Source organism: Miscanthus floridulus, chromosome 6 (genome assembly GCF_019320115.1).
Source record: "Miscanthus floridulus cultivar M001 chromosome 6, ASM1932011v1, whole genome shotgun sequence".
In the NCBI taxonomy this organism is placed as follows: Eukaryota; Viridiplantae; Streptophyta; class Magnoliopsida; order Poales; family Poaceae; genus Miscanthus; species Miscanthus floridulus.
This window is the reverse complement of record NC_089585.1, coordinates 104,911,853-104,939,483: the sequence shown is the minus strand read 5'-3', so window position 1 is coordinate 104,939,483 and position 27,631 is coordinate 104,911,853. Positions and strand designations below refer to the sequence as shown.

At 49.4% G+C, this 27,631-nt stretch overlaps 2 protein-coding genes across 2 annotated transcripts; both read right to left on the bottom strand.

Moving 5' to 3' along the window:
- Positions 1 to 18,532: 18,532 nt before the first annotated feature.
- Positions 18,533 to 22,356, bottom strand: LOC136458901 (ribose-phosphate pyrophosphokinase 3, chloroplastic-like). Its single transcript, XM_066458808.1, has 7 exons — positions 21,778 to 22,356; positions 20,698 to 21,013; positions 20,500 to 20,595; positions 20,342 to 20,410; positions 20,113 to 20,241; positions 19,827 to 19,926; positions 18,533 to 18,941 (listed from the first exon to the last, which is right to left on the bottom strand). Exons 1-7 carry the CDS (start codon positions 22,161 to 22,163, stop codon positions 18,808 to 18,810), a joined length of 1,230 nt encoding a protein of 409 aa, XP_066314905.1. The 5' UTR covers positions 22,164 to 22,356; the 3' UTR covers positions 18,533 to 18,807.
- Positions 22,357 to 23,528: 1,172 nt separating this feature from the next.
- LOC136458902 (B3 domain-containing protein Os01g0723500-like) lies at positions 23,529 to 27,385 on the bottom strand. The gene is made up of 4 exons (XM_066458810.1): positions 27,190 to 27,385; positions 26,073 to 26,550; positions 24,111 to 24,466; positions 23,529 to 24,026 (listed from the first exon to the last, which is right to left on the bottom strand). The coding sequence occupies exons 1-4, from the start codon at positions 27,280 to 27,282 to the stop codon at positions 23,757 to 23,759; spliced, it is 1,197 nt and encodes a 398-aa protein (XP_066314907.1). The 5' UTR covers positions 27,283 to 27,385; the 3' UTR covers positions 23,529 to 23,756.
- Positions 27,386 to 27,631: the final 246 nt, after the last annotated feature.

Genomic DNA, 27,631 nt, shown 5'->3' with positions numbered 1-27,631 from the left:
GCCATGGCTGATGAGCACGTCATGTCTAACTACTTCCCAGTCACTATTGGTCATGTAGGTCACCAATGGTTGGTCAGCTTGCTGGCAAACTACTTCGATTCCTGGCAAGAACTCAAGCAAGCTTTCATCGACAACTTCATTGCCACTTGCGAGCAACCCGGCAACAAATATGATCTGCAGCAGATTCAAGACCGGAAAGATGAGCCACTACGTGAGTACGTCCGACGTTTCTCGAAGATGCGCATCAAGGTCCCGTCAATCTCTGACAACGAGGCAATCAAGGCTTTCATCACTGGTCTCTGCTTCCATGATGCCCTACGGGACAAGCTCCTCCGCAAGAGACCCGAATCAGTCACAGTGCTCCTAGCCACTGCCAAGAAATATGCGGATGCCGACGACGCGAAAAAGATAATCATCGAAGAAGCAGCAAGGGTTCCACGCTCCGACCACCCTCCACACCATGACGACTACCGCGGCAACCATGGTCAGAATGATAATTTTGATCACCGCAACCAGCGCAACGACCCCCGCGACCACTGCGACCAGCGTAATCAGCGGCGCAATCGCCGTGACGATTACAGGGGCAAGCGTGCTCGGGAAGACGACGGCGAGGTCAACACCGTTAAGAAAGGTGGCGGACGTCGCAACTACAAAGAAGACTACGCTAAAGCATTGAAAGGACCCTACCAACTCCACCCCAAGTCAAACCATACCATGGAGAATTGCCGCGTTCTCAAGTCTATTTACATGCGTCAACAGGCTCCGGATACGTCCGATAAGCCTAACGACGTAGGGGAACAGCACAACGAGGACAACGATGATGAAGAGGCAGATCCCCATCATAAGTATGTCAAGCCAACCGATCGCGTCCACACCATCATTGGAGGCAAAGTGTCCATCGAGACCAAACGAGAACGCAAACTACTCGCCCGTGCTTGCTTGAACGTGGCCAACACCGACAACCTCATCGCCGATCTACGGCTCCCTCCTTGGTCTCACCGTGAGATCTCCTTCAGCATAAAGGACCAATGGGCCGCAATACCTGAGCCTGGACATTTTCCTCTAGTCTTGATCCTTGTATCAACAGGGTCTAGTTCGATAGAGTGCTGATTGACGGCGACAGCTCCATCGATATACTATTTAAGAATAGTTTGCCAGCTCTGAAGATAACCCCGGCTAATCTCAAGCCATATGAGGCATAGTTCTGGGGTGTTCTCCCCGGACAGAGCTCTACTCCTCTTGAGCAGATCACGCTACCTGTGCAATTTGGTACCCCAGACCACTTCTGCACCGACTACGTCAACTTTGTGGTCGCCGACTTCGAAGGCACCTACGATGCTATCCTTGGTCGACCAGTGCTCACCAAGTTCATGGCCATACCTCACTACAGGTATTTGGTGCTCAAGATCCCTACTGAGAAGGGGGTTCTAACTCTCAAGGGCAACGTGTATGCAGCTTACACCTGCGAGGATGACAGCCTCAAAATAGTAGAGGCTCACGACCTCTCTATTCGTATGGCCGAGACCATGCTCGACGCTAAGAAGACCCCAGCCGTCCACTTGGAGATTCCAGACCTCGAGGCCCCCGCAAGAACATCAAGTCCAAAGAGCACAAAATGATCTAGCTGGTCGATGGTGATCCCAGCAAAATGGCCCTTATCGGGGCCAACCTGGATCCTAAATAGGAAGACGCGCTCGTTAGGTTCTTAAGGAGCAACGTGAGCATGTTCGTGTGGAAACCTGCTGACATGCCTGGTGTACCTCGGAACTTGATCGAGCACTCCTTAAATGTCAACAGCAAAGCCAAACCTATCAAGCAGAAGCTACGACAGTTCGCTCGCGACAAAAAGGAGGTGATTAGGGTAGAAGTTACACGACTCTTGGCAGTCGGATTTATTAAAGAAGTGTATCATCCAGAGTGGTTAGCCAACCCGGTTCTTATACACAAAAAGAATAATGAATGGAGAATGTGCGTTGATTACACTGATCTCAACACACACTGCCCTAAAGACCCCTTCGGCTTACCTCACATAGACGAGGTCATAGATTCAATGACCGGTTGCGAGCTGCTTTCCTTTCTCGATTGCTACTCTAGTTATCACCAGATCGCTCTCAAAAAGGATGACCAGATCAAGACATCTTTTATCACGCCTTTTGGCACCTACTACTACACGACCATGTCGTTCGGGCTCAAGAACGCCGGGGCTACCTACCAACGCGCTATACAGGCCTGCCTCAAAGACGAGATAAAAGATGACCTCGTCGAGGCTTATGTTGATGATGTAGTTGTCAAAACCAAGGAAGCACATACCCTTGTTGACAACCTAGAACGCACCTTTGCAGCCCTTAACACATTCTAATGGAAATTAAACCCAAAGAAGTGCATCTTTGGTGTTCCTTCTGGCATGCTACTTGGCAACGTCATCAGTCACGACGGCATACGCCCTAACCCAGAGAAAGTCAAAGTTGTCTTGGACATGAAGCCACCCAAAAAGGTGAAGGATGTTCAGAAGCTTACCGGATGCATGGCCACTCTTAGCCGTTTCATATCAAGATTAGGCGAAAAAGGATTACCGTTCTTTAAACTGCTCAAAGCATCCGAGAAGTTTGAGTGGTCGGAGGAAGCAGACGCTGCCTTCACATAGCTGAAACAATACCTTACGTCACCTCCGGTCCTCACTGCTCCCAGAGAAGATGAAACACTCCTGCTTCACATTGCGGTGACTAATCAAGTGGTCTCCACTGCCATGGTGGTCGAGCGCGACGAGCCCGGCCACGTCTATAAGGTACAGCGACCAATCTATTTCATCAGTGAGGTACTCAATGAATCCAAGACAAGGTACCCATAGATTTAGAAATTGATCTACGCCATACTGATAACATCCCAAAAGTTGAAACATTACTTCGACGGATATCGTGTGGTGGTCATGACTGAGTACCCTCTGCGAGACATCATTAGCAACAAGGATGCGAACGGGCGCATCATCAAATGGGCAATGGAGCTATGCCCTTTCTTGTTGGAATTTGCAAGCTGAAATACAATCAAGTCTCAGGCACTTGTCGATTTCATCGTTGAGTGGACAGACTTAAGCACACCTGCCTCTCAGGGGCTCGATGAGTATTGGAAGATGTACTTCGATGGCTCTCTCAACATCGACGGCGCAGGAGCAGGAGTCCTTTTCGTGTCACCATCTAAGGAGCAGCTCCGGTACGTCCTCAGGATTCATTTCCCAGCATCTAATAACGCCACCGAGTACGAAGCATGCCTACATGGTTTGCACATTCTGATCGAGCTCGATGTCAAACGTCTCTATGTCTATGGAGACTCGGCTCTGGTCATCAACCAGCTCAACAAGGACTGGGACACGACCAGTGAAAAGATGGATGCATACTGCAAATCGACCAGAAAGCTAGAAGGCAAGTTCTATGGCATCGAGTACACACATGTGGTCTGGGACAAAAATCAAGCAACAGATGCACTGTCAAAGTTAGGATCATCCCGAGCTAAAGTCCCACATGGCGTATTTGTTCAAGACTTGCTCACACCTTCCATCAAAGAGGAAGATCCCACAGTCGACAAGCCTCCAGACCAGCTTTTGGTGGCTACGGTTCTGGCATCAAACACCATCGAACCACCTCCGATCACTAATAAGCCTGATTGGAGAGTACCTTTCATCAAGTACCTAACAGATGGTAGTGGTTACACCGATCGGACAGAAAACGAATGCCTGATGTGGCGCAGTAAGCAGTATCTGCTCGTCGATGGCAAATTGTGGCGCAAGAACGCAAAGGAAGAAATCTTGATGAAGTGTATAACCCAGAAGGATGGTGAACATCTCCGAGACCAAATCCACTCTAGTTCCTGCGGCAACCACGTGGCCTCCAGGACACTAGTTGGCAAGGCCTTCCGAGCAGGGTTTTATTGGCCGTCAGCTGTAGCCGATGCAGAGAAGCTAGTCCGCCGTTGTGAGGGTTGTCAGTTCTTCACCAAAAGAGTCCACGTACCAGCACACGAGATTCAGACAATACCAGCCTCTTGGCCTTTCGCATGTTGGGGACTGGATATGATCGGGCCCTTCAAGCCGGCTCCTGGGAAATTTACATGTGTCTTTGTGCTGATCGACAAATTTTCTAAGTGGATAGAGTACATGCCTCTGGTATAGGCATCTTTAGAAAAAGCCGTCACGTTCATCGACCAGGTCATCCACCGCTTCGGCATACCCAACAGCATCATCACTGATTTAGGTACTCAGTTCACCAGGAACGTTTTTTGGGACTTCTGCGATGAAAGGAGCATAGTGGTAAAATATGTCTCGGTGGCACACCCTAGAGCTAATGGACAGGTCGAGCGGGCAAACGGTATGATCTTGGATGCACTTAAGAAGAGGATGTATAGAGAAAACGACAAAGCTCCCGGATGATGGCTCAAAGAGTTACCAGCCGTGGTCTGGAGCCTCAGAACCCAGCCTAGTCGCAATACCGGCGTATCACCATACTTCATGGTTTATGGTGCTGAGGCAGTGCACCTAGCAGATATAGCCTTCAGATCAGCACGGGTAGAGAACTTTGATGAGGACAAGGCCAATGAAGCGAGGGAGCTAGAAGTGAATAGTGCAGAAGAGAAGCGGCTCGATTCTTGCGTACGTACAGCCAAATACCTTGTTGTTTTGCGTAGGTACTACAACAAGGACGTTAAGGAGCGGTCCTTCATACTCGGGGACCTGGTCCTGAAGTGGAAGACGAATTAGACTAGTGTCCACAAACTCGCAACTCCATGGGAAGGGCCCTTCATGATCAAGGAAGTTACACGACCTACGTCTTACAGGTTAGCTCACCTAGATGGTACAGACGTACCCAATTCATGGCACATCGACAAGCTTAGGCGTTTCTATGCTTAACTGCTAAGATATGTACTCCTCTTGTACTTTCGATTTAATTCAATAAAGCTACTATGATTTCTCCAACCACTCTAATGTGTTACTTTGAAGTCTACTGTTATTCTAACTCAACCAGTCAAAACTGACCACCATTCCTTCCTAGGTTTTCGGAGTAGGCCCTATCTCCAGTTCTTCCCAACGCGTGCATGGGATCTACTCTCTACGCTACGGGTGATCGACAGGTCTCCTCTGGTTTGACTTGTCTGCGTCTACGTGTGCACAGGCTACGCACCTCACACTCCGACCACATGGCAAACCAGGGTCGTACAAACCTTTTAGAATGATGTGTCGACTAAACTGGTACAACTAAACAGAACGCTAACATGTTCTCACTTAGTTACACCAACACAAGTTCCAAGCTTAAATACGTTTTCCAAAAAAACAAACAAGCTTACGCTAATATACAGTTACGTTATTACAAGCTTGCCTGAAAAGGTACAAGTTTACAATAACACAACTACATCCTTCTTCTACAGCTCTAGCCTATCCTGTTGGCTGGTCGGGGCACGCGGCACCTGCTACTCGCTGCTTCTGACATTCTGCTCGAGTCTTGGGGACTCTTATACTAGTCGAGCTGAAGAGGATGGCCCCGCCGATGCCTGGCTGGTCGAGACCGTAGGCTTCGCCGGTTGGCTCACAACTGATGGTGTTTCCAGCAGACTTGTTGATGGCATACCCTGTACAAGTGATGTCCCACCTCCACACAAGTTAATGTCACCAATTATCTTTGAAGACATGTCTAGCTAGGTCATCCGAAGCTCCTCGACCTTATCTAGATCTACGTCCTTTGGGTATCCAGCCTCCAGGCATTTGAGATCGATCAAGGGGTAGTGAGCACGCACCATGCTTAGCACATGTGCACTTGTGTACTCACCCGCCTCCTTCACGAACTCTTGGAACCATCCCCATGCCTTTTGGCACCTATCGACCAGACCGAGCTACGGTGTCCTTGGCACTTCCTCTGTAAGCGCTGGGCCGATAAGGTTGAGGACTGGCAAGATGCCTGTTGCCACCTCCTGGCACCGGTCTTTCCATGTGTTCTGATCCTCGGTGATCTCTTGGCACCGTGCCTTCCAGCCGTCACGACCTTTCATCTCGGCTTCCAGATGCATCTTGGCACTAACTTTTAAAACTGCAAACCACACAAGCAATTAAATAATCATATCACGACAAGATAAGGCGGGCAACAAAAGTGAGCAAGGTGGTCTAGAACACTTACTTTTCAGTTCCTCCTTCATCTTGGTTGTGCGGTCCTAGAGTTGTGACTGGTCGTGCGTCAGTTTCTTATTGTCCTCCTTCAGGCGACCACATGGCTATTCTCCTCTTGGAGACAACCGACTTCGGCTTCTAAGCCTGCACTACAGCTCTGACTACCAACAATGCAACAACACATGTCATGCACTCGCTGTGATAAAGTGACAACTTACTTGTTTTTTCCTGCTCTTTGTTACTGAGCTGGACGACCAGGTTCTATTTCTGCGCCTCTTGCTCCATCCTCTCATGGTTGGTGGATTTAAGTTGGTGGCGCAAGTGTTCCACCTCGGCCGCTAGTTCTTTATTGCTTGCTATGATCCCCTCAATCTGGTCGAAGCACTTCTTTCGGTACCTTGCGGTCTTCATTAAGTCCTGCATGTAAAAAAGCTAAGTCAGACAGTTTGACTGGATAGCAGGATCAAGTGGTCAAGCAAAACATACCTAGACTTCTGTCACCAGACGTTTCGCCGCTCATTCAACTTTCATGGTCTCTTCGACCTCTGGGATTTCCTCATGCACAACCCATTGGTCGTTCCGCCAGCGCGACACATATACATGTTGTCGTTTATCCTAGGGATAGCCTAGGACCTCCTCTACTTCGTCCTCTTTGGCCTCTTCTTCGGGTAGCGGTGCTGGTCCAGAGTTTGCAGCTTCTACGATCACTATGGCCATCCCACAGGCCGTAGCATCAGCAAACATGCTCTATGCCATCTCCAGTTGCTACTCCTCGGTTTGGTCTGTTACCCTTGGCGCTGAAGTGTCCCCCTCAGCAGGGTTAGTGCTCGGAGCACCTGTACTTGGCTCGGCTCTCCCCTTGACCACCTGCTCGGGGACTGTTGTCTGGCCGCTCGTCTGCTGGGGCTCCGACGGGCTTTCTGCTATAGGTTCCTCCATAGCCGGCTGCTGGGTAGTTTTCTCTAACACTGCTAGCGAAGCCACGCCACTCCCGGCTAGTTGGTTAGGATTTTCGATGGACGCCGACCTAATATATCCGAGATAAGTTTAGAAGACAACAGTATTCAATATAAATTGTAAGCTTACATCAAGGTTACAAATACTTACAGCTTGGAAGCGCGGAATGATGTGGCGAAGGCACGTCTCTTCGGTCGCGCTTGCTCCACGTGCTCTATGGGTGCCACCTAGTCTCCCTCTACGACCAGCACCGGCGCCAGGGCTTGATGCTCGACCCCTTTGCCGCTTGTCCTCCGCATTGCAGTGGTCGGCGATGCGGGTTTATTTGGCATAGAGGAGCCACCTTGCTCCATCGACTCCAGTTGCCTCCTCCTCTTTCGAGGGACAAGTCAAAAGATGTCTGCATCCTCTGTTTCATCGTCTGACAATGTAAAGATCGCCTGACGATGCTTGCTGGCCGCCGGCCATTTACCAGCAGCTCTGGTCGCTGTCTCCTCCTCAACTCCGAGCACGGCCCAGTCGACGTCTTCGATCCCAGCGCTGGTCTGGGCGGTTGGGCCAGCAACTTGCGGCCAATCTACACCAGGGGGTGGAGACACAAATACCGTTGCTCTATCATGACCATTAATCTAGGAAACACAAAGGAGATAGCATAGTAAGTTTCTATTATAACATAAAACTACGGGTACAAGGCAGAATGATTTACCTTTGGGGGAGGTTGGGCGAGCTTGAAAGCGTGCTCGATGTCGCTCAATCTGACATAATTTGGATCAGCTAAGTTAAATAGCTCTCCAATTCTGGCTTTGACTTCGATCTTGTCAAGCGCCTCTTGCCTAGTCCTCGTTGGGTCTGTGCTACCCTGGTACTCGTAGCCAGGATGTACCCTCTTCTAGCAGGGCTGGATCCTTCGGCTGATGAAGTTTCTGACCATGCTCGGACCGTCCAGTTTCCTCCATGGGATCATCCCAAGTAGTTATTGGATCTGTTCTAGGTGCTCGGGCTTTTCTGACCAGTTGTTCTTCTTCTTTGGAATGAACCCCACGTCGCACAGTGTGATCGTGTTTGGCTCTTTGCGGATGTAGAACCACTTCTTGTACCAGTCGTCCAGCGATGTGTTCCAAGGGCAGTGCAAGTACTGGGCCTTCATCCCATCACACAGATTGAGGTACACACCTCCAGCTATCTTCGAGCCGCCGCTTCCTTTCTTCCGCAGACAGAAAAGATGGCAAAAGAAGTCGAAATGGGGCTGGAAGCCACCATATGCTTCACAAAGATGAATGAAGGTGGAGACAAGAAGAATTGAGTTGGGATGTAGATTGCAAATCCCAATCTCGTAATACAAACAGAGCCCCTAAAGGAAAGGGTGCACTGGAACCCCAAAACCCCGCTTGAAGAAATCTTCAAAAACCACAATCTCTCCTAGTTGTGGATTGGGGTACCCTTCGCCTTCCAGCGTGCGCCATCCTATGAGTTCCTTGTTATGGAGTACTCCCATGATGACGAGGTCTTCGATGATCTACTCGTTGCTTCTTGACTTCCACCATTCCTTCGCCATGAATCTGGCTTTCTTCTGGGCGTCACTCTTCGCCATGAATTCGCCCTTGCTGATGAAGGTGGATACGGTGGAGGGGTGATTGGTGATGATTTCGAAGGTAATAGGGTTGGCAAGAGGAAGAAGAAGGCTACGGCGGTGAATGATAATGGGGTTCGCTAAAAAGTAACTTACCAATTCTATATTATAAATAACCAAGAGTTCCGCCGTTTTGTCCGCCCGAGATTCTTGGGAGACGTGCGCACGCGCCGCAGACGGTTGTTTTCACAACCTCGAGATCTATGCCAATATATGCGCCTCTTCGTTATCAGTGTATGCACCTCTTCGTTGCCAATGTGAGAGGGCCCATACTGACGCACCTCTATATAGGTGCCAAGTGATTGTTTGCTTGAAAGGACAAGAGGGCAGTATGACGTGCTATACTAGTCTACTTTTTTGACCCGATGTGTCAGATTGGACTTGATAGAGTAAGAAGATAAATAAATACACCAAATAATAGTACAAGTGGCATTCATTTCTTCGTCGCATGTCCCGTGCTCAGGGATGGTCCAGACCACGATTGTGCTCGGGGACTGCCCAGACCACTATCGTGCTCAGGGACTACCCAGACCACTACTGTGCTTGGGGACTGCCCAGACCACTACCATGCTCGGAGACTGTCTAGACCACTATCGTGCTCGGGGACTGCTCCGACCACTATCATGCTCGGGGACTGTTCTGAACAATGCTCAGTGACTACTCTCCTTGGCTACATGTGATGTGTACTCACATACAGTTGAGATGCATTTATTTGGACCTTGCTACAAGGCTTGTACTTCGCCTTCTAGCAAGCTCAGGGACTACATCGGTACGATGCACCTGCCGGTGCATCTCGTATTGATTGTACGATGATTGGATTCTTAACTTTAGTAGAAATTCTTTTTAGACCCTAGCACCACGTGCCTACGTCACCTACTACCAGGCTCGGGGACTAAGTGGGCACACTTCACCTTGCGGTGAATGTGTTTATTTAATCGACCCCTACGCTTTGAATGATTGTCAGGATTACTACTGTCCAAGGGTCACTTACATTTCTTATCAGAAATACAAGTGGGCACACTTGATAAGGAAAGAAATCTTTTTCTTTTTTTCTTTAAGAGCACCATGCATTCTTTGGACAACCAGAATCTTCGGCTATAATCGTGGTCTACTGCTCTCTGTACTGATCAGAATGCTGGCGCATTTGATTGGTCAATGTTTTAATCAGTTGAAGATGACATGAAGACGGATTGCATTAGTCGAAGGAGATCAAATGGCGTGTCACAGCATAATACATGGTGCTCAGGGACTAGCTATGGGGGTATTAACCCCTATACCCTTATGGCTAGGCTTGGGCCGGCCCGGATCAGGGGGTCCGGTCCACTAAAAGACGACGCGTGGCCTGGCCAACCTGTTCGGAGTCCCACGCAAGGAGTCAAGACAGATTTAGAGATCAAGCAAGATCCTAGTTGGTTAGAATAGGAATCCTTATCTGGCCACCTATGGCAATTGTAACTGGCTAGGATTAGTTTCCAGATCTATAACCCTATCCCTCAGACTATATAAGGTGGGCAGGGGACCCCTCTAAAAAACATCTCTCATTGACATACAGCAATACAATTAGACACAGGACGTAGGTATTACGCCTTCGCAGCAGCCAAACCTAGATAAAACCTCGTGTCTGTCTTGCGTCACCGTCTTGTTTGTGGCTTGCGCATCTGTCTGCCGACAATCTACTACCTTGGGCATACCCCTAGGTAGACTACCGACCATATTTCGTCGACACCGACCACGAGTAGACCTTCGCACAACTCTGGGCAAACGTCATTAAGCTCAACTGCGAGAAGTGTGTTTTTGGGGTCCCGAGGGGTATGCTACTGAGTTTCATCGTCTTCGAGCGTGGCATCGAAGCCAACCTAGAGAAGATCTCGGCCATCACAAGGATGGACCCGATTCAGAATATAAAGGGGGTATAGCGAGTTATAGGGTGCCTCGCCATGCTCAGCCGCTTCATATCGCACCTCGGCAAATGAGGTCTCCCCCTCTATCGGCTTCTAAAGAAGGCTGGCCATTTTGAATGGACGCTCGAGGCCCAGGAGCCACTTGATGTGGTCAAGCAGCTTCTGATGAAGGCTCCAATCCTGGTTCCTCTGACCGATGGAGAACGGCTTCTACTCTACATTGTGGCCACCATGCAAGTGGTCAGCGCCACCCTGGTGGTGGAGCGAGAAGAAGAGTGGCACGCCCTCAAAGTATAGCGCCCCGTGTACTTCATTAGCGAGGTCCTGTCTGATTTTAAGACCCACTACCCCCAAATCCAGAAGCTCCTATACACCATCCTCATCGCCAAGAGGAAGTTGCGCCAGTACTTCGAGTCACATCCGATGATGGTCATGACGTCCTTCCCCCTCAGCGAGATCGTCCAAAACTAGGATGCCACAGGAAGAATCGTGAAGTGGGCACTCGAGTTGATGGGTCAAGGCATTTCGTATGCCTCCTGGATGGCCATCAAGTCCCAAGTGCTGGCTAATTTCGTCGCAGAGTGGATCGAGGTCCAAATGCCGCCAACAGTCCTCGACCAGGAGTACTGGACGATGTACTTTAATGGATCGTTGATGAAGAAAGGTGCTAGCGTGGGGCTGTTCTTCATTTCACCCCTTGGGGTACTCATGAGGTACATGGTTTGCATCCATTTCTCCTCCAACAACAACGTGGCCGAATATGAGGCGCTCATCAATGGCCTACACATCGTCATCGACTTGGGTATCTAATGCCTCGACGTCCGAAGCGACTCCTAGCTGGTCATCGACCAAGTCATGAAGGAGTTGAGCTGCCACAATGCTAAGATGGTTGCATACTGCCAAGAATTCTGCCAGCTAGAGGATAAGTTCGACGGCCTCGAGCTCAATCACATCCCGAGGCGTTTGAACGAGGCGGCCGACGCACTGGCAAAAGCAGCGTCTGGCCGAGAGCTGGTGCTGATGGGTGTCTTCACCAGCGATCAGCATAAGCCCTCGGTCTGCTACAAGGTGCCTCAGGCGTGCCACGGTTGCGCCCAGCTATGGCTCGCCTGTCACAGCCGCTGCCGCCTCCACCTGTGTCGGTGGCCCCGATCGGCTACGTCACGCCCGCCATGGTCGGCGTCATGAGCGCGGTCGACAGCCCCATCCACCCCATCGTCGGCAGCGGTATCGCTGCCATCATTGGTTGCTTTGCGACCTTCGAAGGCGCCCCTTGAGCCCCTACATCCGCCTATCCCGCCAAGGGCACGGGCACCACCATGGGCAGCGCCTATCCGGTCAAAGACGCGGTCGCACTGGCATCACTCCCGCTCAAAACAGGCACGGTGCCAGTCGACAGCTGCCGCCTCACTTGAAGGGCGACACTCTTCTTCAGCACTAGCGCCAAAGGATTACGCTGCCTCCCAACGCTGCAAGTGACGAAAAGCATAAGTCACGATGAAAATCATCCAAAATAGAGAAAACAGGGGAACTGATAACTTACCTCAGCATCGTCGGGCGGCAGATACGTTTGGGGGGCGAACCCCCCGACCTCTGCTCTGCCTCATCGAGGCAAGGCCGTTTTGAGCCTACCCCTGCTCCTGGGCAGAAGGGCTTGCTCCCCTTGACTCTTGGGGCGCGATGGCGGAGCCGCCCATCTCCATGTAGGGTCAAGATGGCGACTAGAGGGGGGGTGAATAGTCGTTTCTAAAACTTAATTGCGTCGGCCAACCGAAACAAATGCGGAATTAAAACTATCGGTCTAGCTAAGACTACACCCCTCTATCTATGTTCTCTAGCACCTTGCAAAGATCCTAATTAAGCAATAAAGGTGTCGGGCTAGCTAGAGCTCACTTACTTAATTCTAAAAGTAAGGTCACACAAACCTATGCCACTAGTACTTTAACCAACGGAGAGCTCCTACACATGCTAGTAAGCAAAAGCATAAAGCCAACTAAGCTCACTAGCAATGCTCAATAATAAGGCAACCAATACCAAATTAGAGAGCGTAAATACTTAGCTACACAAACTAAGCAAAGTGACTAACAAGGTTACACAAACCAAATTAGTCATGCATAGGAGCTACTTCTATGCTACACAAGCAAGAAGGTAACTAGTGAGCTATACAAGCAAACTAATTACAAGAGCAACTACACAAGCACAATGTATATGAAAGTAATTACAAGCTTGTGTAATGAGGATGCAAACCAATGGGAACAATAAAGTTGACACGGTGATTTTTCTCCTGAGGTTCACATGCTTGCCAACGCGCTAGTACCCGTTGTGTCGACCGCTCACTTGGTGGTTCGACGGCAAATTGGCATCACCCGCCAAGCCCGCACGTCGGGCATCACAAGAACCTACCGCAAAAGTGAGGGTAGCTCAATGACACTCTTTACTAGAGTTGCTCTTCGTGGCTCCCACGGGGCGAGCACAATGCCCCTCACAAAGCTCTTCTCCGAAGCACCGCACAAGCTTCTTGCGGGCTTCGACGGAGACCACCACCAAGCCGTCTAGGAGGTGGCAACCTCCAAGAGTAACAAGCACCATCGGCTTGCAACTCAATCACCTAGTGCCACTCGATGCAACCTCATGATGCAATCGCACTAGAATCTCTCACACATAATCGAATGATCACTATCAAGCATATGTGAGATGGAGGGCTCCCAAGCACTCACAAGCATGGACACAAAGTCCCCCGTGGTGCTCCACACCAGCCATGGCCGAGACTACCTTCTATTTATAGCCCCATGGGCTAAACTAGCCGTTACCCCTTCACTGAGCAAATTTCAGGACGACCGGACGCTTCGGTCAGATCGACTGGACGCACCCTGCTAGCGTCCGATCGCTCTACGCCATCCACGTGTCGCTCTGCATTAAACTAGAGCCGCCCGATCTCAACGGTTAAGTTGCAACTAGACGCTGCTGCGCCTGAGTCTGGTCATTTCCAGAGAGCTCCCCGGGCCTCTGTTTTGTGACCGGACGCGTCCGGTCCACCATGACCGGACGCAGACCAGCGTCCGATTAGTTCTATGCCTACACGCCTAACTCCAGCACCACCTACATCACCATACGTCAGCACTGACCGGACGCAGACCCTGAGCGTCCGGTCACTCTTCGCGCCAGCATCCGGTCACAAGACTGAGACCGCGCACTCACTGCTGCCACTGACCGGACGCGCTGGTCCTACCGAGGCTAGCGTCCAATTAGTTCTGTGAAACTCTATCTTTTCTATACAGGACACCGGTGGCACCATCAGACTATCCGCACTCTACGAGCGGACACTCTACCGGTAGAGTTTTGAACCTTTCTCGCCTTTGTTCCATCACCGAGTTGATCAACATCAACTCTAACTTCATCTCCTTTATAAATGTGCCAACACCACCAAGTGTACACCCCCATGTGTATATGTTAGCATTTTCACAGTCATTTTCCAAAGGGTTAGCCACTCAACTTGCCACGCCACTCAATCCTAGCGACGATGCAAAGTTAGATCACTAGAGTGGCACTAGATGACTGATATGCAAACAAGTTTGCCCCTCTTGATAGTACGGCCATCTATCCTAAACCCGGTTATAAACTTCTCTACACACCTATGACCGGTAAAATGAAATGCCCTAGGTTATACCTTTGCCTTGCGCATTCCATTCATTCTCCTCCAAAGTTGATGCAACACATGCACCAACACGATCAATAATGATATGATCCACTTCATATCATCACATGATCATATTAGTTCATCGATCTTGACTTCACTTGATTTTCACCATTGCCTTCGTCCATCGGCGCCAAGTCTTGCTTAAGCTTCACCACCACGCAATCCATCGCTCCAAAGCCACCAACTTGCCCTTCACGCTTGCAACCGGTCCATCATGCCAAGTCATGTCTTGATCTTCTCCAACTTGATCACATGACTCAATGTCATGTCTAATTTGCAATGAGCTCCTTCATCATCACATGTGCGAGCTTTGCAACATCTCCAAGCCATTTTCACCTTCATGGCATATGTTGCTCACACACATGTACCTGTGGACTAATCACCTGTGTATCTCACATAAACACAATTAGTCCACCTAGGTTGTCACTAAATTACCAAAACCACACAAGGACCTTTCACTTCGCCGGCATCTCAGGCACGACGGCAGAGCCGCCCACCCCCGTTGACTCCTAAGGGAGGCCGATGGTACGTCCCACCTCTATTGGCTCCCCAGATGTACCATCCCCTCCGTGGAACGGGAAGGGTCCCGACTCCTGCAAGGACGAACCAATACCTGACAGCGCATCATCATTCTCTAGGATGTCCCACTCGACATCGTTGGCAACCTCGTCGTTGTCGTCATCGTCATCGCTGTCGGTGTCCTCCCCCCGTTCAAATGCCTGTAGCTTCTACTGCCTCTTCCTCTTCCTATCCTCCTTTGCCTTCCTCAGCCGATCTCCCTTGGCGTGATTCACCGCCCTCACGGATGAATCCCTCGACAACGGCGCCGAGTGGTCCATGAAGATGAGGTCCCTCAGCTGGTCCCACCCCTCTCAAAGTTAGTATCAAGAGCTCGGGAAATAAATTGAAGAGAAGGCATGAGAAGGGGAAACTTACGAAGACGACATGGCCTAGCTTCGGCCACATCGGAGGATGCCCCAGCACTAAATAGACAAAGTCGAGGAGGGCACCCACGTCATCCCACAAAGGCTCCATCGCCTCCTTGATGCGTTGCGCGATCTCAGAGTTGGAGAGCGCCCCCTCGGTGAGCGTCATTCCGTCGAATGACACCCCAGGCGCCATCGCATATAGCGGGAGCGCACGTGTCATCAATGGCACCACCCTCCTTGTGTGGTAGGCCCCAATGACATCTGACCCCTTCAAGCTATTCTCCTTAAGGATGTGGATGGTGGCGATATGGTCCCGGATTTTCTTCTTGTCCTTCTCCGGGACGCCCTACTTCCTCCATGACTTCGGGGCCTCTTCGATCAGGCGCCCGATGAACTCCGACAGAGGGGCGACGGCGGCGTTCTTGAGGTAGAACCACTATGAGTGCCACCCCTTGTTGGACGTTGATAGCCGATGGGTACTCGCCGACCCGATTGTTCCAGAGCTGGATGCCGGCGCACCCTATCGGCATGTGTAGCTCCTGCCTACCGCTCTTCTCCCTCTTCTTCTAGAGGGTGACGGCAAAGAAGTACCTCCACAGATCGAAGTGGGGCCAATCCCCAGGAATCCCTCACATAGGGCGACGAATGCTGCCATGTGCTGGATCCCCGTGGGATTGAGATGCTGCACTTTGATCTTGCAGTAGTGCAGCAGCCCCCAAAGAAATCTGTGGGCGAGGGTCACGAACCCACGCTCATGAAAGTGGGTGAAGGACACCACATAGCCATCGGGCGGCGACGATACGTCCTCATCGCCGGGCAGCAGCCACTCCTCGATCGCGGTCCACGCGTAGAGAAGACCATGACGGACGAGGCCCTCTATGTGTGGAAAGGTGATGTCAGAGCAGCACCACGGATCCATTGGAGATGGGGGCGGGTGGATGCGAGCTCGACGACGGTGGGGATGCAAAGGCAGGAAACCTAAGCGATTGGCGCCAGCGGTCGCGGATGCGGAGCTAAGGAGGCAAGGTATGGAACCCGGGGGGCAAACCCTTTGGTTTTATAGGGGCGATGGGTGTGAGAAAACCAACCGCCCACCTAGATCTCCGTGCCTACCATGATCTGCCACAACGTCTCGCCGTGGGACGTGCGCACGCAATCTTTGTCCGTTCCCTTAGAAAACTCACCAGATGTTTCGCCTCTTCGGACGGGCCATGACTCATCATGAGTAAGAGGAATACGGATCTAAAAGCACCTCTATGGCCCGACTGGGCCCAGGAGTTCGTAGGTCGGCCCATCGACGCGTTCAACAACTGCTCCAGGCACCTTTAGAGTGAGAGGTGGAAAGGGATGGCCCCACTAGCGGCCAGTACCCGGGCACACGAGCGCCGTGGGCATCTCGACCCACGTTCGAGTCTCGGCCGGTTACGATCCATGGTTTTTCCTCAAACAAAGGCACATAGCCCTCGGGACCAGTCGAACGAACCCGAGAACTATATAGATTGACCGCTGGGAATCTGGAGTCGATCACCAAGCTGACCAAAGCCGGATCCCCACAAATGGGATGTCGGGGCCCCACTCAGATTAAGCCATTAACAGCTCACCGAGTGCCATGATTCGTCCTTAGAGGAAAATCGTGGCACGGCTCGGCCCCTCCGTTTTATCGAAAAAAACGCTTGAGGAAAGACAATCGCAAAGACAAACTGATCCTCAACTGGGCCCCTACTACGGGAGGGGGCACGAGGAAAGGGAATCATCGCCCTTGGGACACGCTGTGGGCGACAAAAGAAGGCCAAGGCCTTCAGAGTCCTCCCGTCCAGAAAAACCTCTAAAGGAGTATTCTACTCCTCCGCAAGCTCGGGGGCTACTGTCGGGTATCGATACTAGGGTACCCGAAGAGGAGGAGCTAATAACCATCAATATTGATTCATCCGAGCAGTCAAGAGCATGACTACAGCTTCAACCGACCCCCAGGTACGTAGGCTCTGCCTCGCTCGACACCGAGGTCGTGGACTCCGCCTCGCCCGACCTCCGGGGGCGGGCTCCGCCTCGCCTGACACCGAGGCCGCAAGCTCCGCCTCGCCCGACATTTGGGGGCGGGCTCCGCCTCGCCTGACACTGAGGCCACGGGCTCCGCCTCGCTCGACCTCTGTGGCCTGGCTCCACCTCGCCCGGCCTCTGAGGGCGGACTCCGCCTCGCTCGACCTCTGGGTGCGGGCTCCGCCTCACCCGACCTCTAAGGGCTGGCTTCGCCTCGCTCGACCCTTGGGTTTGCGCTCCACCTCGCCCGGCCTCTGGGAGGGGACTCCGCCTCGCCCGACCCCAAGGCCGGGGGATCCGTCTCGCCCGACGGAGACCCATACCGCCGCCAACCACTCTAGGTCTAAGCGAATGGGTCTGGGTCAAAGCTCTGACACCAGGAAGGTGACCGGCACGCCCCGATATAACCCGTGGCTGTGACGGGCCATACCTGGAGATTCACATCAGGAACAACATCGGGCGTACTGGTACTGTTCTGTCTAACCCTCGTACGAACACTGACAGGCGTGTCGGTTCACCACGACGTCTGCCAAGATAGAGTGGAGCGCCACGACCGGGAGACGACGCCTACGCATGGCGCAAGTGACGGACAGGGCCACAACATAGGGTTGTCCCTGTTGATGTCTACAGGGTCGACGGGACTCGCTTGAAGGAGAAGGACTCGGCAATCCTGAGGGACTTCCTCTCCCTCTCATTCTCTTCTCTTTCTTCACTATAACCCGTGCTTTCTCTTGGCTTATAAAAGGGAAAGCAGGACGTTCCATTAGGGGATCAAACTATCGACTCATCGAACCATCACCCGTTCATTCTTTCCACCAGAGACTTGGGACATATCCCTCTCTCGCCCGTTTGTAACCCCTACTACGAACTTTCAGTGCTAGTAACACGAGCAGCAGCAACGAACTGGACATAAGGACATTCTGCCCGAACCAGTATAACCTCGTGTCCTCTAAGCACACCATCCGAGCCAGACGCGCAATATTAAAAATTTACTAGCCGGTGGCAACTCAAAACACCGACGGTATCAGCGAAAAAAAAATGCCAACTAGTTTGCTCTGAGTGTTCCAGCTTATCCTCGTGCAGACCTGACAGCAGCTTATCCTCGTGCAAACCTGACAGTCCGTAGGAAGAAGTGCCAGGCTGCCAGCAGCAACACACCAAATAGTGAAGTGGATCTGATCGTCTGAAATCCTAAAACCCAAGGGAACAAAAACACACCATATGCAAGTTGGCAGATTACTGAAACTTATTCGAGAGTTTTATTTATAGAACACAGATCGAACACTTGACTTGCTCAGTCAAATTATTGAACAGGCAATCCTACGACTAGGAATGCTTTTCGACGCTGCAGTGATGATCTGCCATTTTTAAGGTTCTCTATTTCTAGTAAATACATTGTGATATGCTCTATAGCTGTAGGAAGGAAAACACCAAATTCCTCAAAGAAAAAAGAAAGAAGAATGAACTGAATAGTCAACAATATCCCAAGGGATCGAGCAGACCAGATTTTCCTAAATCTGGAGAGCAGAAGCAATAGGTCCAGCCAGACTTAGAATTTCAAATGGCCGCCTGCCCTTCACCGCATTGACAGTAAGGGGGCATGAATCAGTAAGCCAAAAGTGGCTCAGGCCATGCTCCGGACCCTCTGAAAAAATTACAAAAAAAAAAGGGTTTGTATTATCATCATGAACATGAGTGGCACATTATTCACACATAAAATAGATTCTGAAGTACTGAAAGCTCCAAGAATGCCTTGGAACAAGTGTGCCTCCCCAACATTCTTTGGGCAAGGTAACTAGGTAAGCATGTGATACAGTGATAGGAAGTAGGAAAAACTGTATTTTCAAAAACAAAGTTAATACGGAGTTAGATGGGAACCCTGAAGGAAAAATCAAAGGAATACTAGGCGGTGCTTATTATCAACTTTGTGTCTCTAGTCTCTACCGCATAACAGGATTAGAACACTGAAACTTTTGTTTTGTCTGCTTCTGCATCCTCGAAAGGTTAGGGTGAAAGGAAAATCATTGATAAGGGTTGAGGGGTCACAAGGGGAGCTGGAAGTCAAACTCTTTTTCTGTGAGGAACTGAAATCATCTTGTTCACCTATGATTGAAAATTATTAGGTTTTCTTTTTTGTATTCTTCAGGATTTCATTCCATGCAAGCCCTTCAAAGATGGAAAGTTTTGCCTTGATAAAAAATATGAGTCTTCCCTTCAGTTTCTGTTTTGTTCTTTGCAAAAAGTAAACCAATCAGTTGCTTAGTCAAAAAATGTTAGGTGGGCGAAAAAAAATAGAATGCTACTCCCTAAAAAAAAGAAGAGGAAAAGTACAAACAGCAAAACAGAAGTCCTACCAGCTAATCTATCATGCATCTCTTTGTAGATAGTATAAAATTAAAAAGGTGTCAGCTGAGAGAAACTGAACTACTAAAATGCTTACTTAGCTTGTTTTCTATTCAATAACTCCAGAAAGAAAATAATAGCAATGTGGAAAATTTAATAGCAAGCTAAGGTAATGAAGCATATGTACCTCCATTATCATGCTGAAATTTCTCCCATGAGTTATTGGGGAAAATGCCATGTGTCACGTATGCACTGACCTTTGCTGCTCCATGAGCTGCCAGTACTTTCTGGACAGGAAAAATGAATGTTAAATTGCAACTCTCAAGAGAATATACATAATTAGAAGCCATTATAAATTGTTTCTAAAAAAATTAAGGCATAAATGTGGGCACTCCAAAGACCAGAAAATATTGAAGATCATCAATAGTCACTATACACGGTATAGAAAAATAAGTCACAGACAATTCTTTTACCTGGCACTCAATCAAAGTACCACCAGACTGAACCAAGTCATCCACTATAACAACATGACGGCCTCTAGGATCTCCCTCTTTTATCCGTACAATTCTTTGCTCCCCTTCTCTAACTTTGTTACATACAACCTACAAAAAAAGCAATTTATGAAAACAATCCATTAAGAAAGGGGCTAGCCTTTTTGTTTCGTGATTTGGAGTTGGAGGCAGTACTCAAACAAAAACATACCATAGGAAAATGTTGAAGTTGCTTATAGAAGCGCTTCCATGCACCATCATCTGGAAATGCTATGGTTATCTGATAAAGATATTAAGGATTGTATCAGATGAGACAATGCACAACATCAACAAAATAAACTTGCTGTTCACTTAGTCAGGTGTACTCACATTATGGGAATCAGGTAGCTCCTGAAGCCTACTTTTTAGCAAGGGGATGCCACTCTCGAAACATGGTAGGACTGAGTCTCCAAAGTAGAATCTCTCCTGATGTGTTATTAAGCACAAGGTTATTTACACACTGATGCTAATATATTTGACAGACCAAGACAAGAAGTTCAATGGATTATGTGTAATAATTTTACTTGCCTGCAAAGCATGGATATCGAAAATTACTAAACTTGAAGGTCCACCTCGTGATATCGGTATATTTGACAAAAATCTGGCAAGTGTAAAGGCGGTTGCAACGTCTCCTTCATCTTCCATGCGCTCAGAAGTCCCGGTTGGGAAAAATGGGAGTATAAGAGTAAATGAAGAAATAAACAACTTTGGCAGATTATATATGACAGAAAGTTGCTCAAATATGACACTGGGCGAGCTAAACGAAGCCAAAAAGGCAACATGCTGCCCACGAATGTTGTGGGCATTCGAGATGAACAAATTCGGGTATCCATCGGGAAATTGTCTGAAAAAATAGTACCAAAGTTAGAATAAGAGAGAAGGTTTACTTTTGCTGAAACAAAAAGTTGCTGCTGAGGTAGGACATACAAAATAATCTGACAGAACAAATGTGACTGCCACCTATAAATAAAATAACTAAGCTAAGAACATTCGAATGATTCATTTCAAACCTAGGTCATTCACTGAAGCAATCACGTAAGTAATGGTCAACTGGAGCCTATGGTGGTTTCATATTATCGGTGGCTTGAATGTAGCAGGCTCGTGTTGTCCTAACTCCTAATCACAATCACAACACAGCTCCTAAAACAGTGTACAGCTTGCACTCAATAGCCATCTTTTGTTGCATAAAGGCCAATAAAGACTCAAAGAGTATAGATTAGAGTACTGACAAACTAATTGTGAAACCTACTAGTATTTGGTCAGCACTGCCCCACCAAACAGTGACATATATTCATACTAACTTTCCGCCCCCAATTTCCTCCCTGTTTCAGTGTTTCCCCTGAACGTCATTCATCGTCTAGAGGATAAAGGTCAAATGTCATATTGCGTTTGTTTGTCCGTGCAGAGTTTAATCTTGTCAAACTTGCCAAGAAACCGGTACGACGACTCCTTCGCTAGACGCAATTAGAGCCCCGGTTGTGAACCGATCGAACGAATTCCTATTCCGAGGTCATAATAATCAATAACTAACGGTAGCGTTCAACAAGGAGGAAAAAAAACAGCAATAACACGATGCTGGAAGAGAAGGGAAGGGGAAGATGATGTGACCTCCATGAGATGGAGCGCAGCTCGATGTCATCGTTCCGGGCGACCACCTGCTGCGCGAGGTCCCGCATCTCCTCGCAGTAGAAGAGCAGGACGTTCTTGTGGGACTTCATGGAGCCGGCCATCTTGGGCACGGCGAGCGGCGCGATCGTGGGGGGCACGTGGAGCCCGGTGCCGTTGCCGGCGGCGGCGCTGCGGCTGCTGCGGCTGGCCGCGCCCACGCCACCGAGGTGGAGGCTGGCGCGGGACCTGCCGCAGGCGGGGGTGCGCGGCGAAGGCCACGCGAATGCGGGGCTCGGGGTCAGGGCCGGGTGCGTGCTCAGCCCACGGGCTGGGGCTGGGGTTTTGGCGCCGAACGCGCCGGGGGAGGCGGAGGCGGCCGTTGCCATCCGCCGCACGCCGCGGTAAAGGGGGAGGAGGTTGTTGGCAAATAGCCCAAATAGGGCGAGTAGCGGTGTTGGCAGACGAACCGGACTGTGCGATGGATCTTTTTGCGAGATAACGAACTTTATAGCGGTGGCCAGTGGGGTTGGATGAAGGACAGCGGCGTAGGCGCGCCGGCGCCCGGTGGTGACCTGGCCTGGTGGGTGCAAGCGGAGCCACCGCGGAGGGGGAGGCGTTCAGCACTGCAGCGCGCGAGGCAGCCGGCAGGCGAGCGCGGGAGTCTGTTGATGTGTGGAGCCGATACAGATCCCGACCGCTGGCTGCGGCAGCAGATGCACGATCACGGAACGTTTTTCGGGTCCGCGTCGGCGCGTGGAGGTAAAAAAAAAAAACTTAGTTTCTCTGCCCTAAAATAATGCCTTTTTCATGTTTTGTATTGGTTATTAAACTTTTTAAATTTTGACTAAATTTATAAAAAAAATTAATAATATTTATATATCTTCAAATAAATTTTCAAAACGAGCATTGTTCGAGTATCATAGCAAAGAGCCGCTCCGATAAAAAAGAGCTAGGAAACGAAGAAGCTGTATATTTGAGTTTTTTTTTGGTTCTACTACAGTACTGATACAATGTAACTTGTGCAACATGATAAGATTATGAATATTCGTTGATGTTACTCCATTTCTGTTTGAGTGAAACAGGACAGATTTTTGGTCAAGTTTTTGTATGCTGCCTGGCTGCCTGCTTATACCGGAGCAAGGGGTGTCTCGGTCCCGGGCTAAAGTTTCTTCACATCGAATATTCGGATGCTAATTAGAAGAACTAGACATAAGTTAATTATAAAATTAATTACACCCTGGGTTAATTTACGAGACGAATCTATTAAGCCTAATTAATCCATCATTAGCAAATATTTACTAGAGCACCACATTGTTAAATTATGGACTAATTAGATTTAATAGATTCGTCTCTTAAATTAGTCTCCATCTATGTAATTAGTTTTGTAAATAGCTTGTGTTTAATACTCCTAATTAAGTGTCCAATGTGACAGGGCGGCGTGCATGAACCAAACACCTTAGTTGCAGAGAATTCGAATAGCAACAAGTACCCCGTTAGCTTCCCGGAAGCGACGTTCACCTGCGGCTGCCCCACGGCGTTCGAATTGGGTTGGTAGAGACGAGAGGAAAAACAGTATGACTGTAAGCGGTCAAGGACTACACTGACAGTCTACGTCGTCTTTCAGTTCTTCTCTGGTGCTGACTAGTTCCACGTGCCGGCCAGTACCTATCCGCATTTTCCACGCCAAGATTATGTACAATGAGATTACGCAGGAGGCGGAAGTCAATCAAAGAAAGAAAGTTGTATAATTGGCATCTGCACGGTTGACAGAAACAGATTCGATCGCCACGAAACCAGCAGCAGAAAAACGAGGCAAACCATCGATACAGCTGTTTGTACATACATGCATTAAACTTGGGTCGAAATTGTCCTCTTGGATTGCAGGTATTCAGTCAGCACCCTTTCGTTTCCGCTGCTCAGCTCGACCAGCCTCGGATGACGACCCGATGCGCACGTCAGCTGCCACCTCCTCCCCCGCTTCACGTGCTCCGGAGCCTGACCGCCGGCACGGCCGGCTCGACGACGCGGAAGACATGGACGCGGAACTCGGCCGCGCCCACGAGCTCGAACACGCAGTAGTCCCCTTCCTCGAGGCAGTTGCCCCGCGTGAAGGCGCACCAGCCGCGCGACAGCCGGTCCCTCGTGTTGGGGATGTAGAGCACCACCCACGCCTTGCCGCCCGGGTCCCGGAGCACCACGTCCGTGCGCTCCCGCGGCAGGTGCTGCCGCGAGAACCCCGTCGGGAACCTCTGCAAGCGAGAGAACGCGTCCAGTATGTCAGTCGTCACCACCATCAAGCAGAGTGATGGAAACAATGCAAGTAACGTCCTCACCATCATGAACGAGTAGTAGACGTGCATTGTGCTCATGCGGATGACACAGTAGGGCAGCGACGACCGGAACGCGTAGGCTAGCTCCATGGCGCGCTGCCGCTCGGCGCCCGTCACGGGGCGACGGCGGGACACGTACCCCTTGTAGCGCCTGACGGAGTCCGGGATGTCCGCGAGCGCCTGCAGGTCCTCGTGGATGCTCCGCGTTTTCACCGCGCGCCGCTTTTCCGCGCCGTCCTCGACCTGCTGGGGCTCCGGGCCGCGCTTCGGTGCGCGGTCCGGCGACGGCGGTGGCGTGGGGATCATCACGCACAGCGCTGCCTCGTCGCCGTCCTCAATCTCGGTCTTGACGGCGCCAGCTGCCGCAGCACACACATTGGGTTGTAAGAATTTTTTTTAAGCAAGTATAATAAAGCGATCTGAGTGAGTCGAATAATGTGTCATGTCATTCATTTTTCTAGATTTTTAAAATATTTTTCCTATTTTTTCTAGAGCTAAACCTAATTTATGGAAGCTTCTAGATATATTTTCACCATCTCTAGATATTTTATTTGTGGTTCCCATGTCTCAATTTATATCTAGGATTTTTAATTTCATGACATTTTATGGGCTTATAGATATTTTTCATAGGATTATTCATGTGTTTACCAAAAGTTTTCAACTATACAATGACAAAACCATGGTTCTGGGAGTTGAGGGAGGAAGTTTCGTCAGTTTTTAGAGTTTGAGGAAATCTGGATTATAATGATATTTAAAAGAGGCAAAAAAAAAGGACTTTTTTCTGAGAGTGGATTGGGTACTCAATTGAGACATGGGATGACATTTTAAGTAGCTTGGGCAACGATGTGATCCTTTCTCATTCAAATTAGGCACTGTTAAGTGGCTTGCAAGCCATGGCTTCGGTGTGCTTGAACGGGAAAGGATCACCTCGGCCTTTGGTTGGGCTTATTTTTCCTGTTGGGCCTTTGGCCACAATATTAAAACTGCTAGCAAGATGACCCATGTAATTGTGCGGCTAGTATGTCCTTAAATTTTTTGTATACAACTTAGCGTGAACTCTCATTTACTTTTAGTCTCATTTTTCTACTTCAAAGTCTATGGCTACATCACTGTTTATTGTCACCATAAGTATTGTCCCACCATAACTGATCTGCGCGCTATATCTCTCTTTACTGGTTGGTTAAAGCAATGACCTCAAGCTATATCTATGTGGCTAAGTTTGGTATAACAATTCATATTATCTTGTACAATTCACTTATGCATTCCTCTTTGTGTATTGATGGCCCCTCGGCATCCCTTTTTCATTGCAGGATATCAAAGTTCAAAGTTTCTTGTTAGCTTTACATATTACAATATTTTTAATTCCCAACAGGTCTTATCTTGCGATATCTTGCGAGCTTTTTTATGTTTGTTTCTAAAAACTCTTACATTAAACTATGTTTAGATTTGTATTATATTTGAGATCAAAAGATAATTTGAATTGCTACTTTGAATCTCTTTTAATTCCAAGATCGAGATTCAATTACTTAGCCAAACATAAAGAAGCTATTAATATAGAAATAAATATAGGTATTTTGGGTTATTTTTTGCATGATACAATTTATCAACATGTAGAGAGGTACTTTAATTTTATTTTCTCCGATTAATGTAGTACTACCTCTGTTCTAAATTATAGATATTTTGGCTTTTTAGATATATAATTTTTATTATGTATATAGATACATCATATATTTTAGTGTGCAGTAAAATTTGTACATCTCAAAAGTTAAAAATGACCTATAACTTGGAACAGAGTGGGTGATTTATAGGCCTTAAAATTAATTATGAGGTTTATTTTGTGGCCAAATACTGATTTAGTAATTTCTAGGCCTTGAAAATTAAGTGGAGTCTTCTTTTATTGGTAAAATATTAAAATAATAAATTGGGTTGTTCAAGCCATAAACATGACCCCTGATTCGGGCTTACCCGATTCTGGCGTCCAATTGGAGCATGAAACCTGCTGCTCACGTGGCGCACGGTACGGCGCCAGCTCCTTCCCGACGGAATCCTTGTTGGCCCGCTTGGCATTGGCATCACGCGAGGGCCCGGCCCTCGCGCGGCGCCGCTTGTTGCTCTGCCGCTGCCGGCCACGGCGGCGCGGGTCGGCGCCGAGCAGCAGGTCCTCCCGCTCGCAGGCCGTGGTGTCGAACACCATGGCGGTGAAGTGCGTGTCGCCGTCGTACCGGAACACGAGGAACTCGAGCTCCCTCAGCTCCTGGTCCTGCACGAACTTGGGCCAGCCCGAGGTGAAGAAGGTGCCCTCGGCGGACCGGCGGATGACCACCAGCCACGTCCGCCCGCTGGGGCCCTCCAGGGTGGCCGCCATGGACGCCTCCTTCAGGGTCGTCTTGGCCTTCCTTGACGCCTCCCAAGGGATGTGCTTGCAGAAGTCTGGTGGGATCTTCTGCATGATGCATGTAACAATTAATTATTGAGTACATACAGTAGTAGCACTATTACCATATGCATTATTCATTTATAAACACAGCATTTGAACATGATTAACCGTGCATTTGTATAGGTCAACGAACAGCGACAACATCATTTTCTTGGCATGCGAAACATGCAAGCTATGCAAAAACTCATTTCACAAAGTGCACGAATGTCTTGCATTGCATGAGTGGCATTTTTCAGTGGCTTGGTTCATATGTCTACAACAAAAATGGTCTCTTGTATCATGCCAATCATTAATATAATCAAAACATGGGTCTGTTTGGTTCATGATCATAGCCTGCCATGCCACAAGCCAGGCGTGCCACAAATTCTTAGGTGTGTGTTTGGTTTATTACGGTAACTATGACACACCACACTTTCTTAGTACCATGTGTCACACATGTCATAGACTCATTGACTTGCCAAACCTTGCCAAAAGTGTAGCTTCGTTTTTTTCTCGCCGCACTGTGTTTGCCGTAGTAAGCTGGGCGTGGCGAGTTTGGGAATTCACCAAGTCTGTGGCTACTACTTGTATAGATTCGCACACATGCATCACATGCATGCGAGGAAGCATTTTAACACAATGTAAACTGAGCCATCAGTCACTCACCAGGCGCTTCTTGAAGTCGCCCATGAGCACCTTGAAGAAGTGCGGCCGCCTCTCACCGCTCGCCCACGGCGACTGCCTCTCTGCGTCCGGCATCCTTGGCCTTGCCCACCTCCTCGATACGAGCAGCACACGACGCGCTGCTGCGGCGCAGCGAAGCCGGCAGAGCCCGGCGAAGGAAGCAGCGACCACGGCAAAATAACCGTGAGCCGACGTGGGGAAAAGAACCGAGAGCTCAGGTTTTGAGGCGCGAGACGGGGGCAGTTTTTGGCCGTGGCGATCACTCATCAGCGTGACAGCGTCAGTCGTTGCGCCAAGTGGACACAGCCCGCAGTCTCAGGCAGCTACGCCAAAAAGACCTCGGGATATCTGCACTTCTGCTGCAGGGTGCGAGCAGCGGAGCACCGCCCTCCTCTCACTTGCCACAACACAGCCCCAAAAATGC

Bases quoted from the DNA above. Each gene is read 5' to 3' on its own strand.
- LOC136458902 (XM_066458810.1), bottom strand. From the start codon at position 27,282: ATGCCGGACGCAGAGAGGCAGTCGCCGTGGGCGAGCGGTGAGAGGCGG. The intron at 26,551-27,189 runs GTGAGTGACTGA...TGCATCATGCAG, and splicing joins GCGACTTCAAGAAGCGCCTG to AAGATCCCACCAGACTTCTG. The intron at 24,467-26,072 runs GTAAGCCCGAAT...GTGCTGCGGCAG, and splicing joins CAATTGGACGCCAGAATCGG to CTGGCGCCGTCAAGACCGAG.
- LOC136458901 (XM_066458808.1), bottom strand. From the start codon at position 22,163: ATGGCAACGGCCGCCTCCGCCTCCCCCGGCGCGTTCGGCGCCAAAACC. The intron at 20,596-20,697 runs GCAAGTAAAATT...ATAACACATCAG, and splicing joins TCGATATCCATGCTTTGCAG to GAGAGATTCTACTTTGGAGA. The intron at 18,942-19,826 runs GTACATATGCTT...TAATTTTTTCAG, and splicing joins ATTTCAGCATGATAATGGAG to AGGGTCCGGAGCATGGCCTG.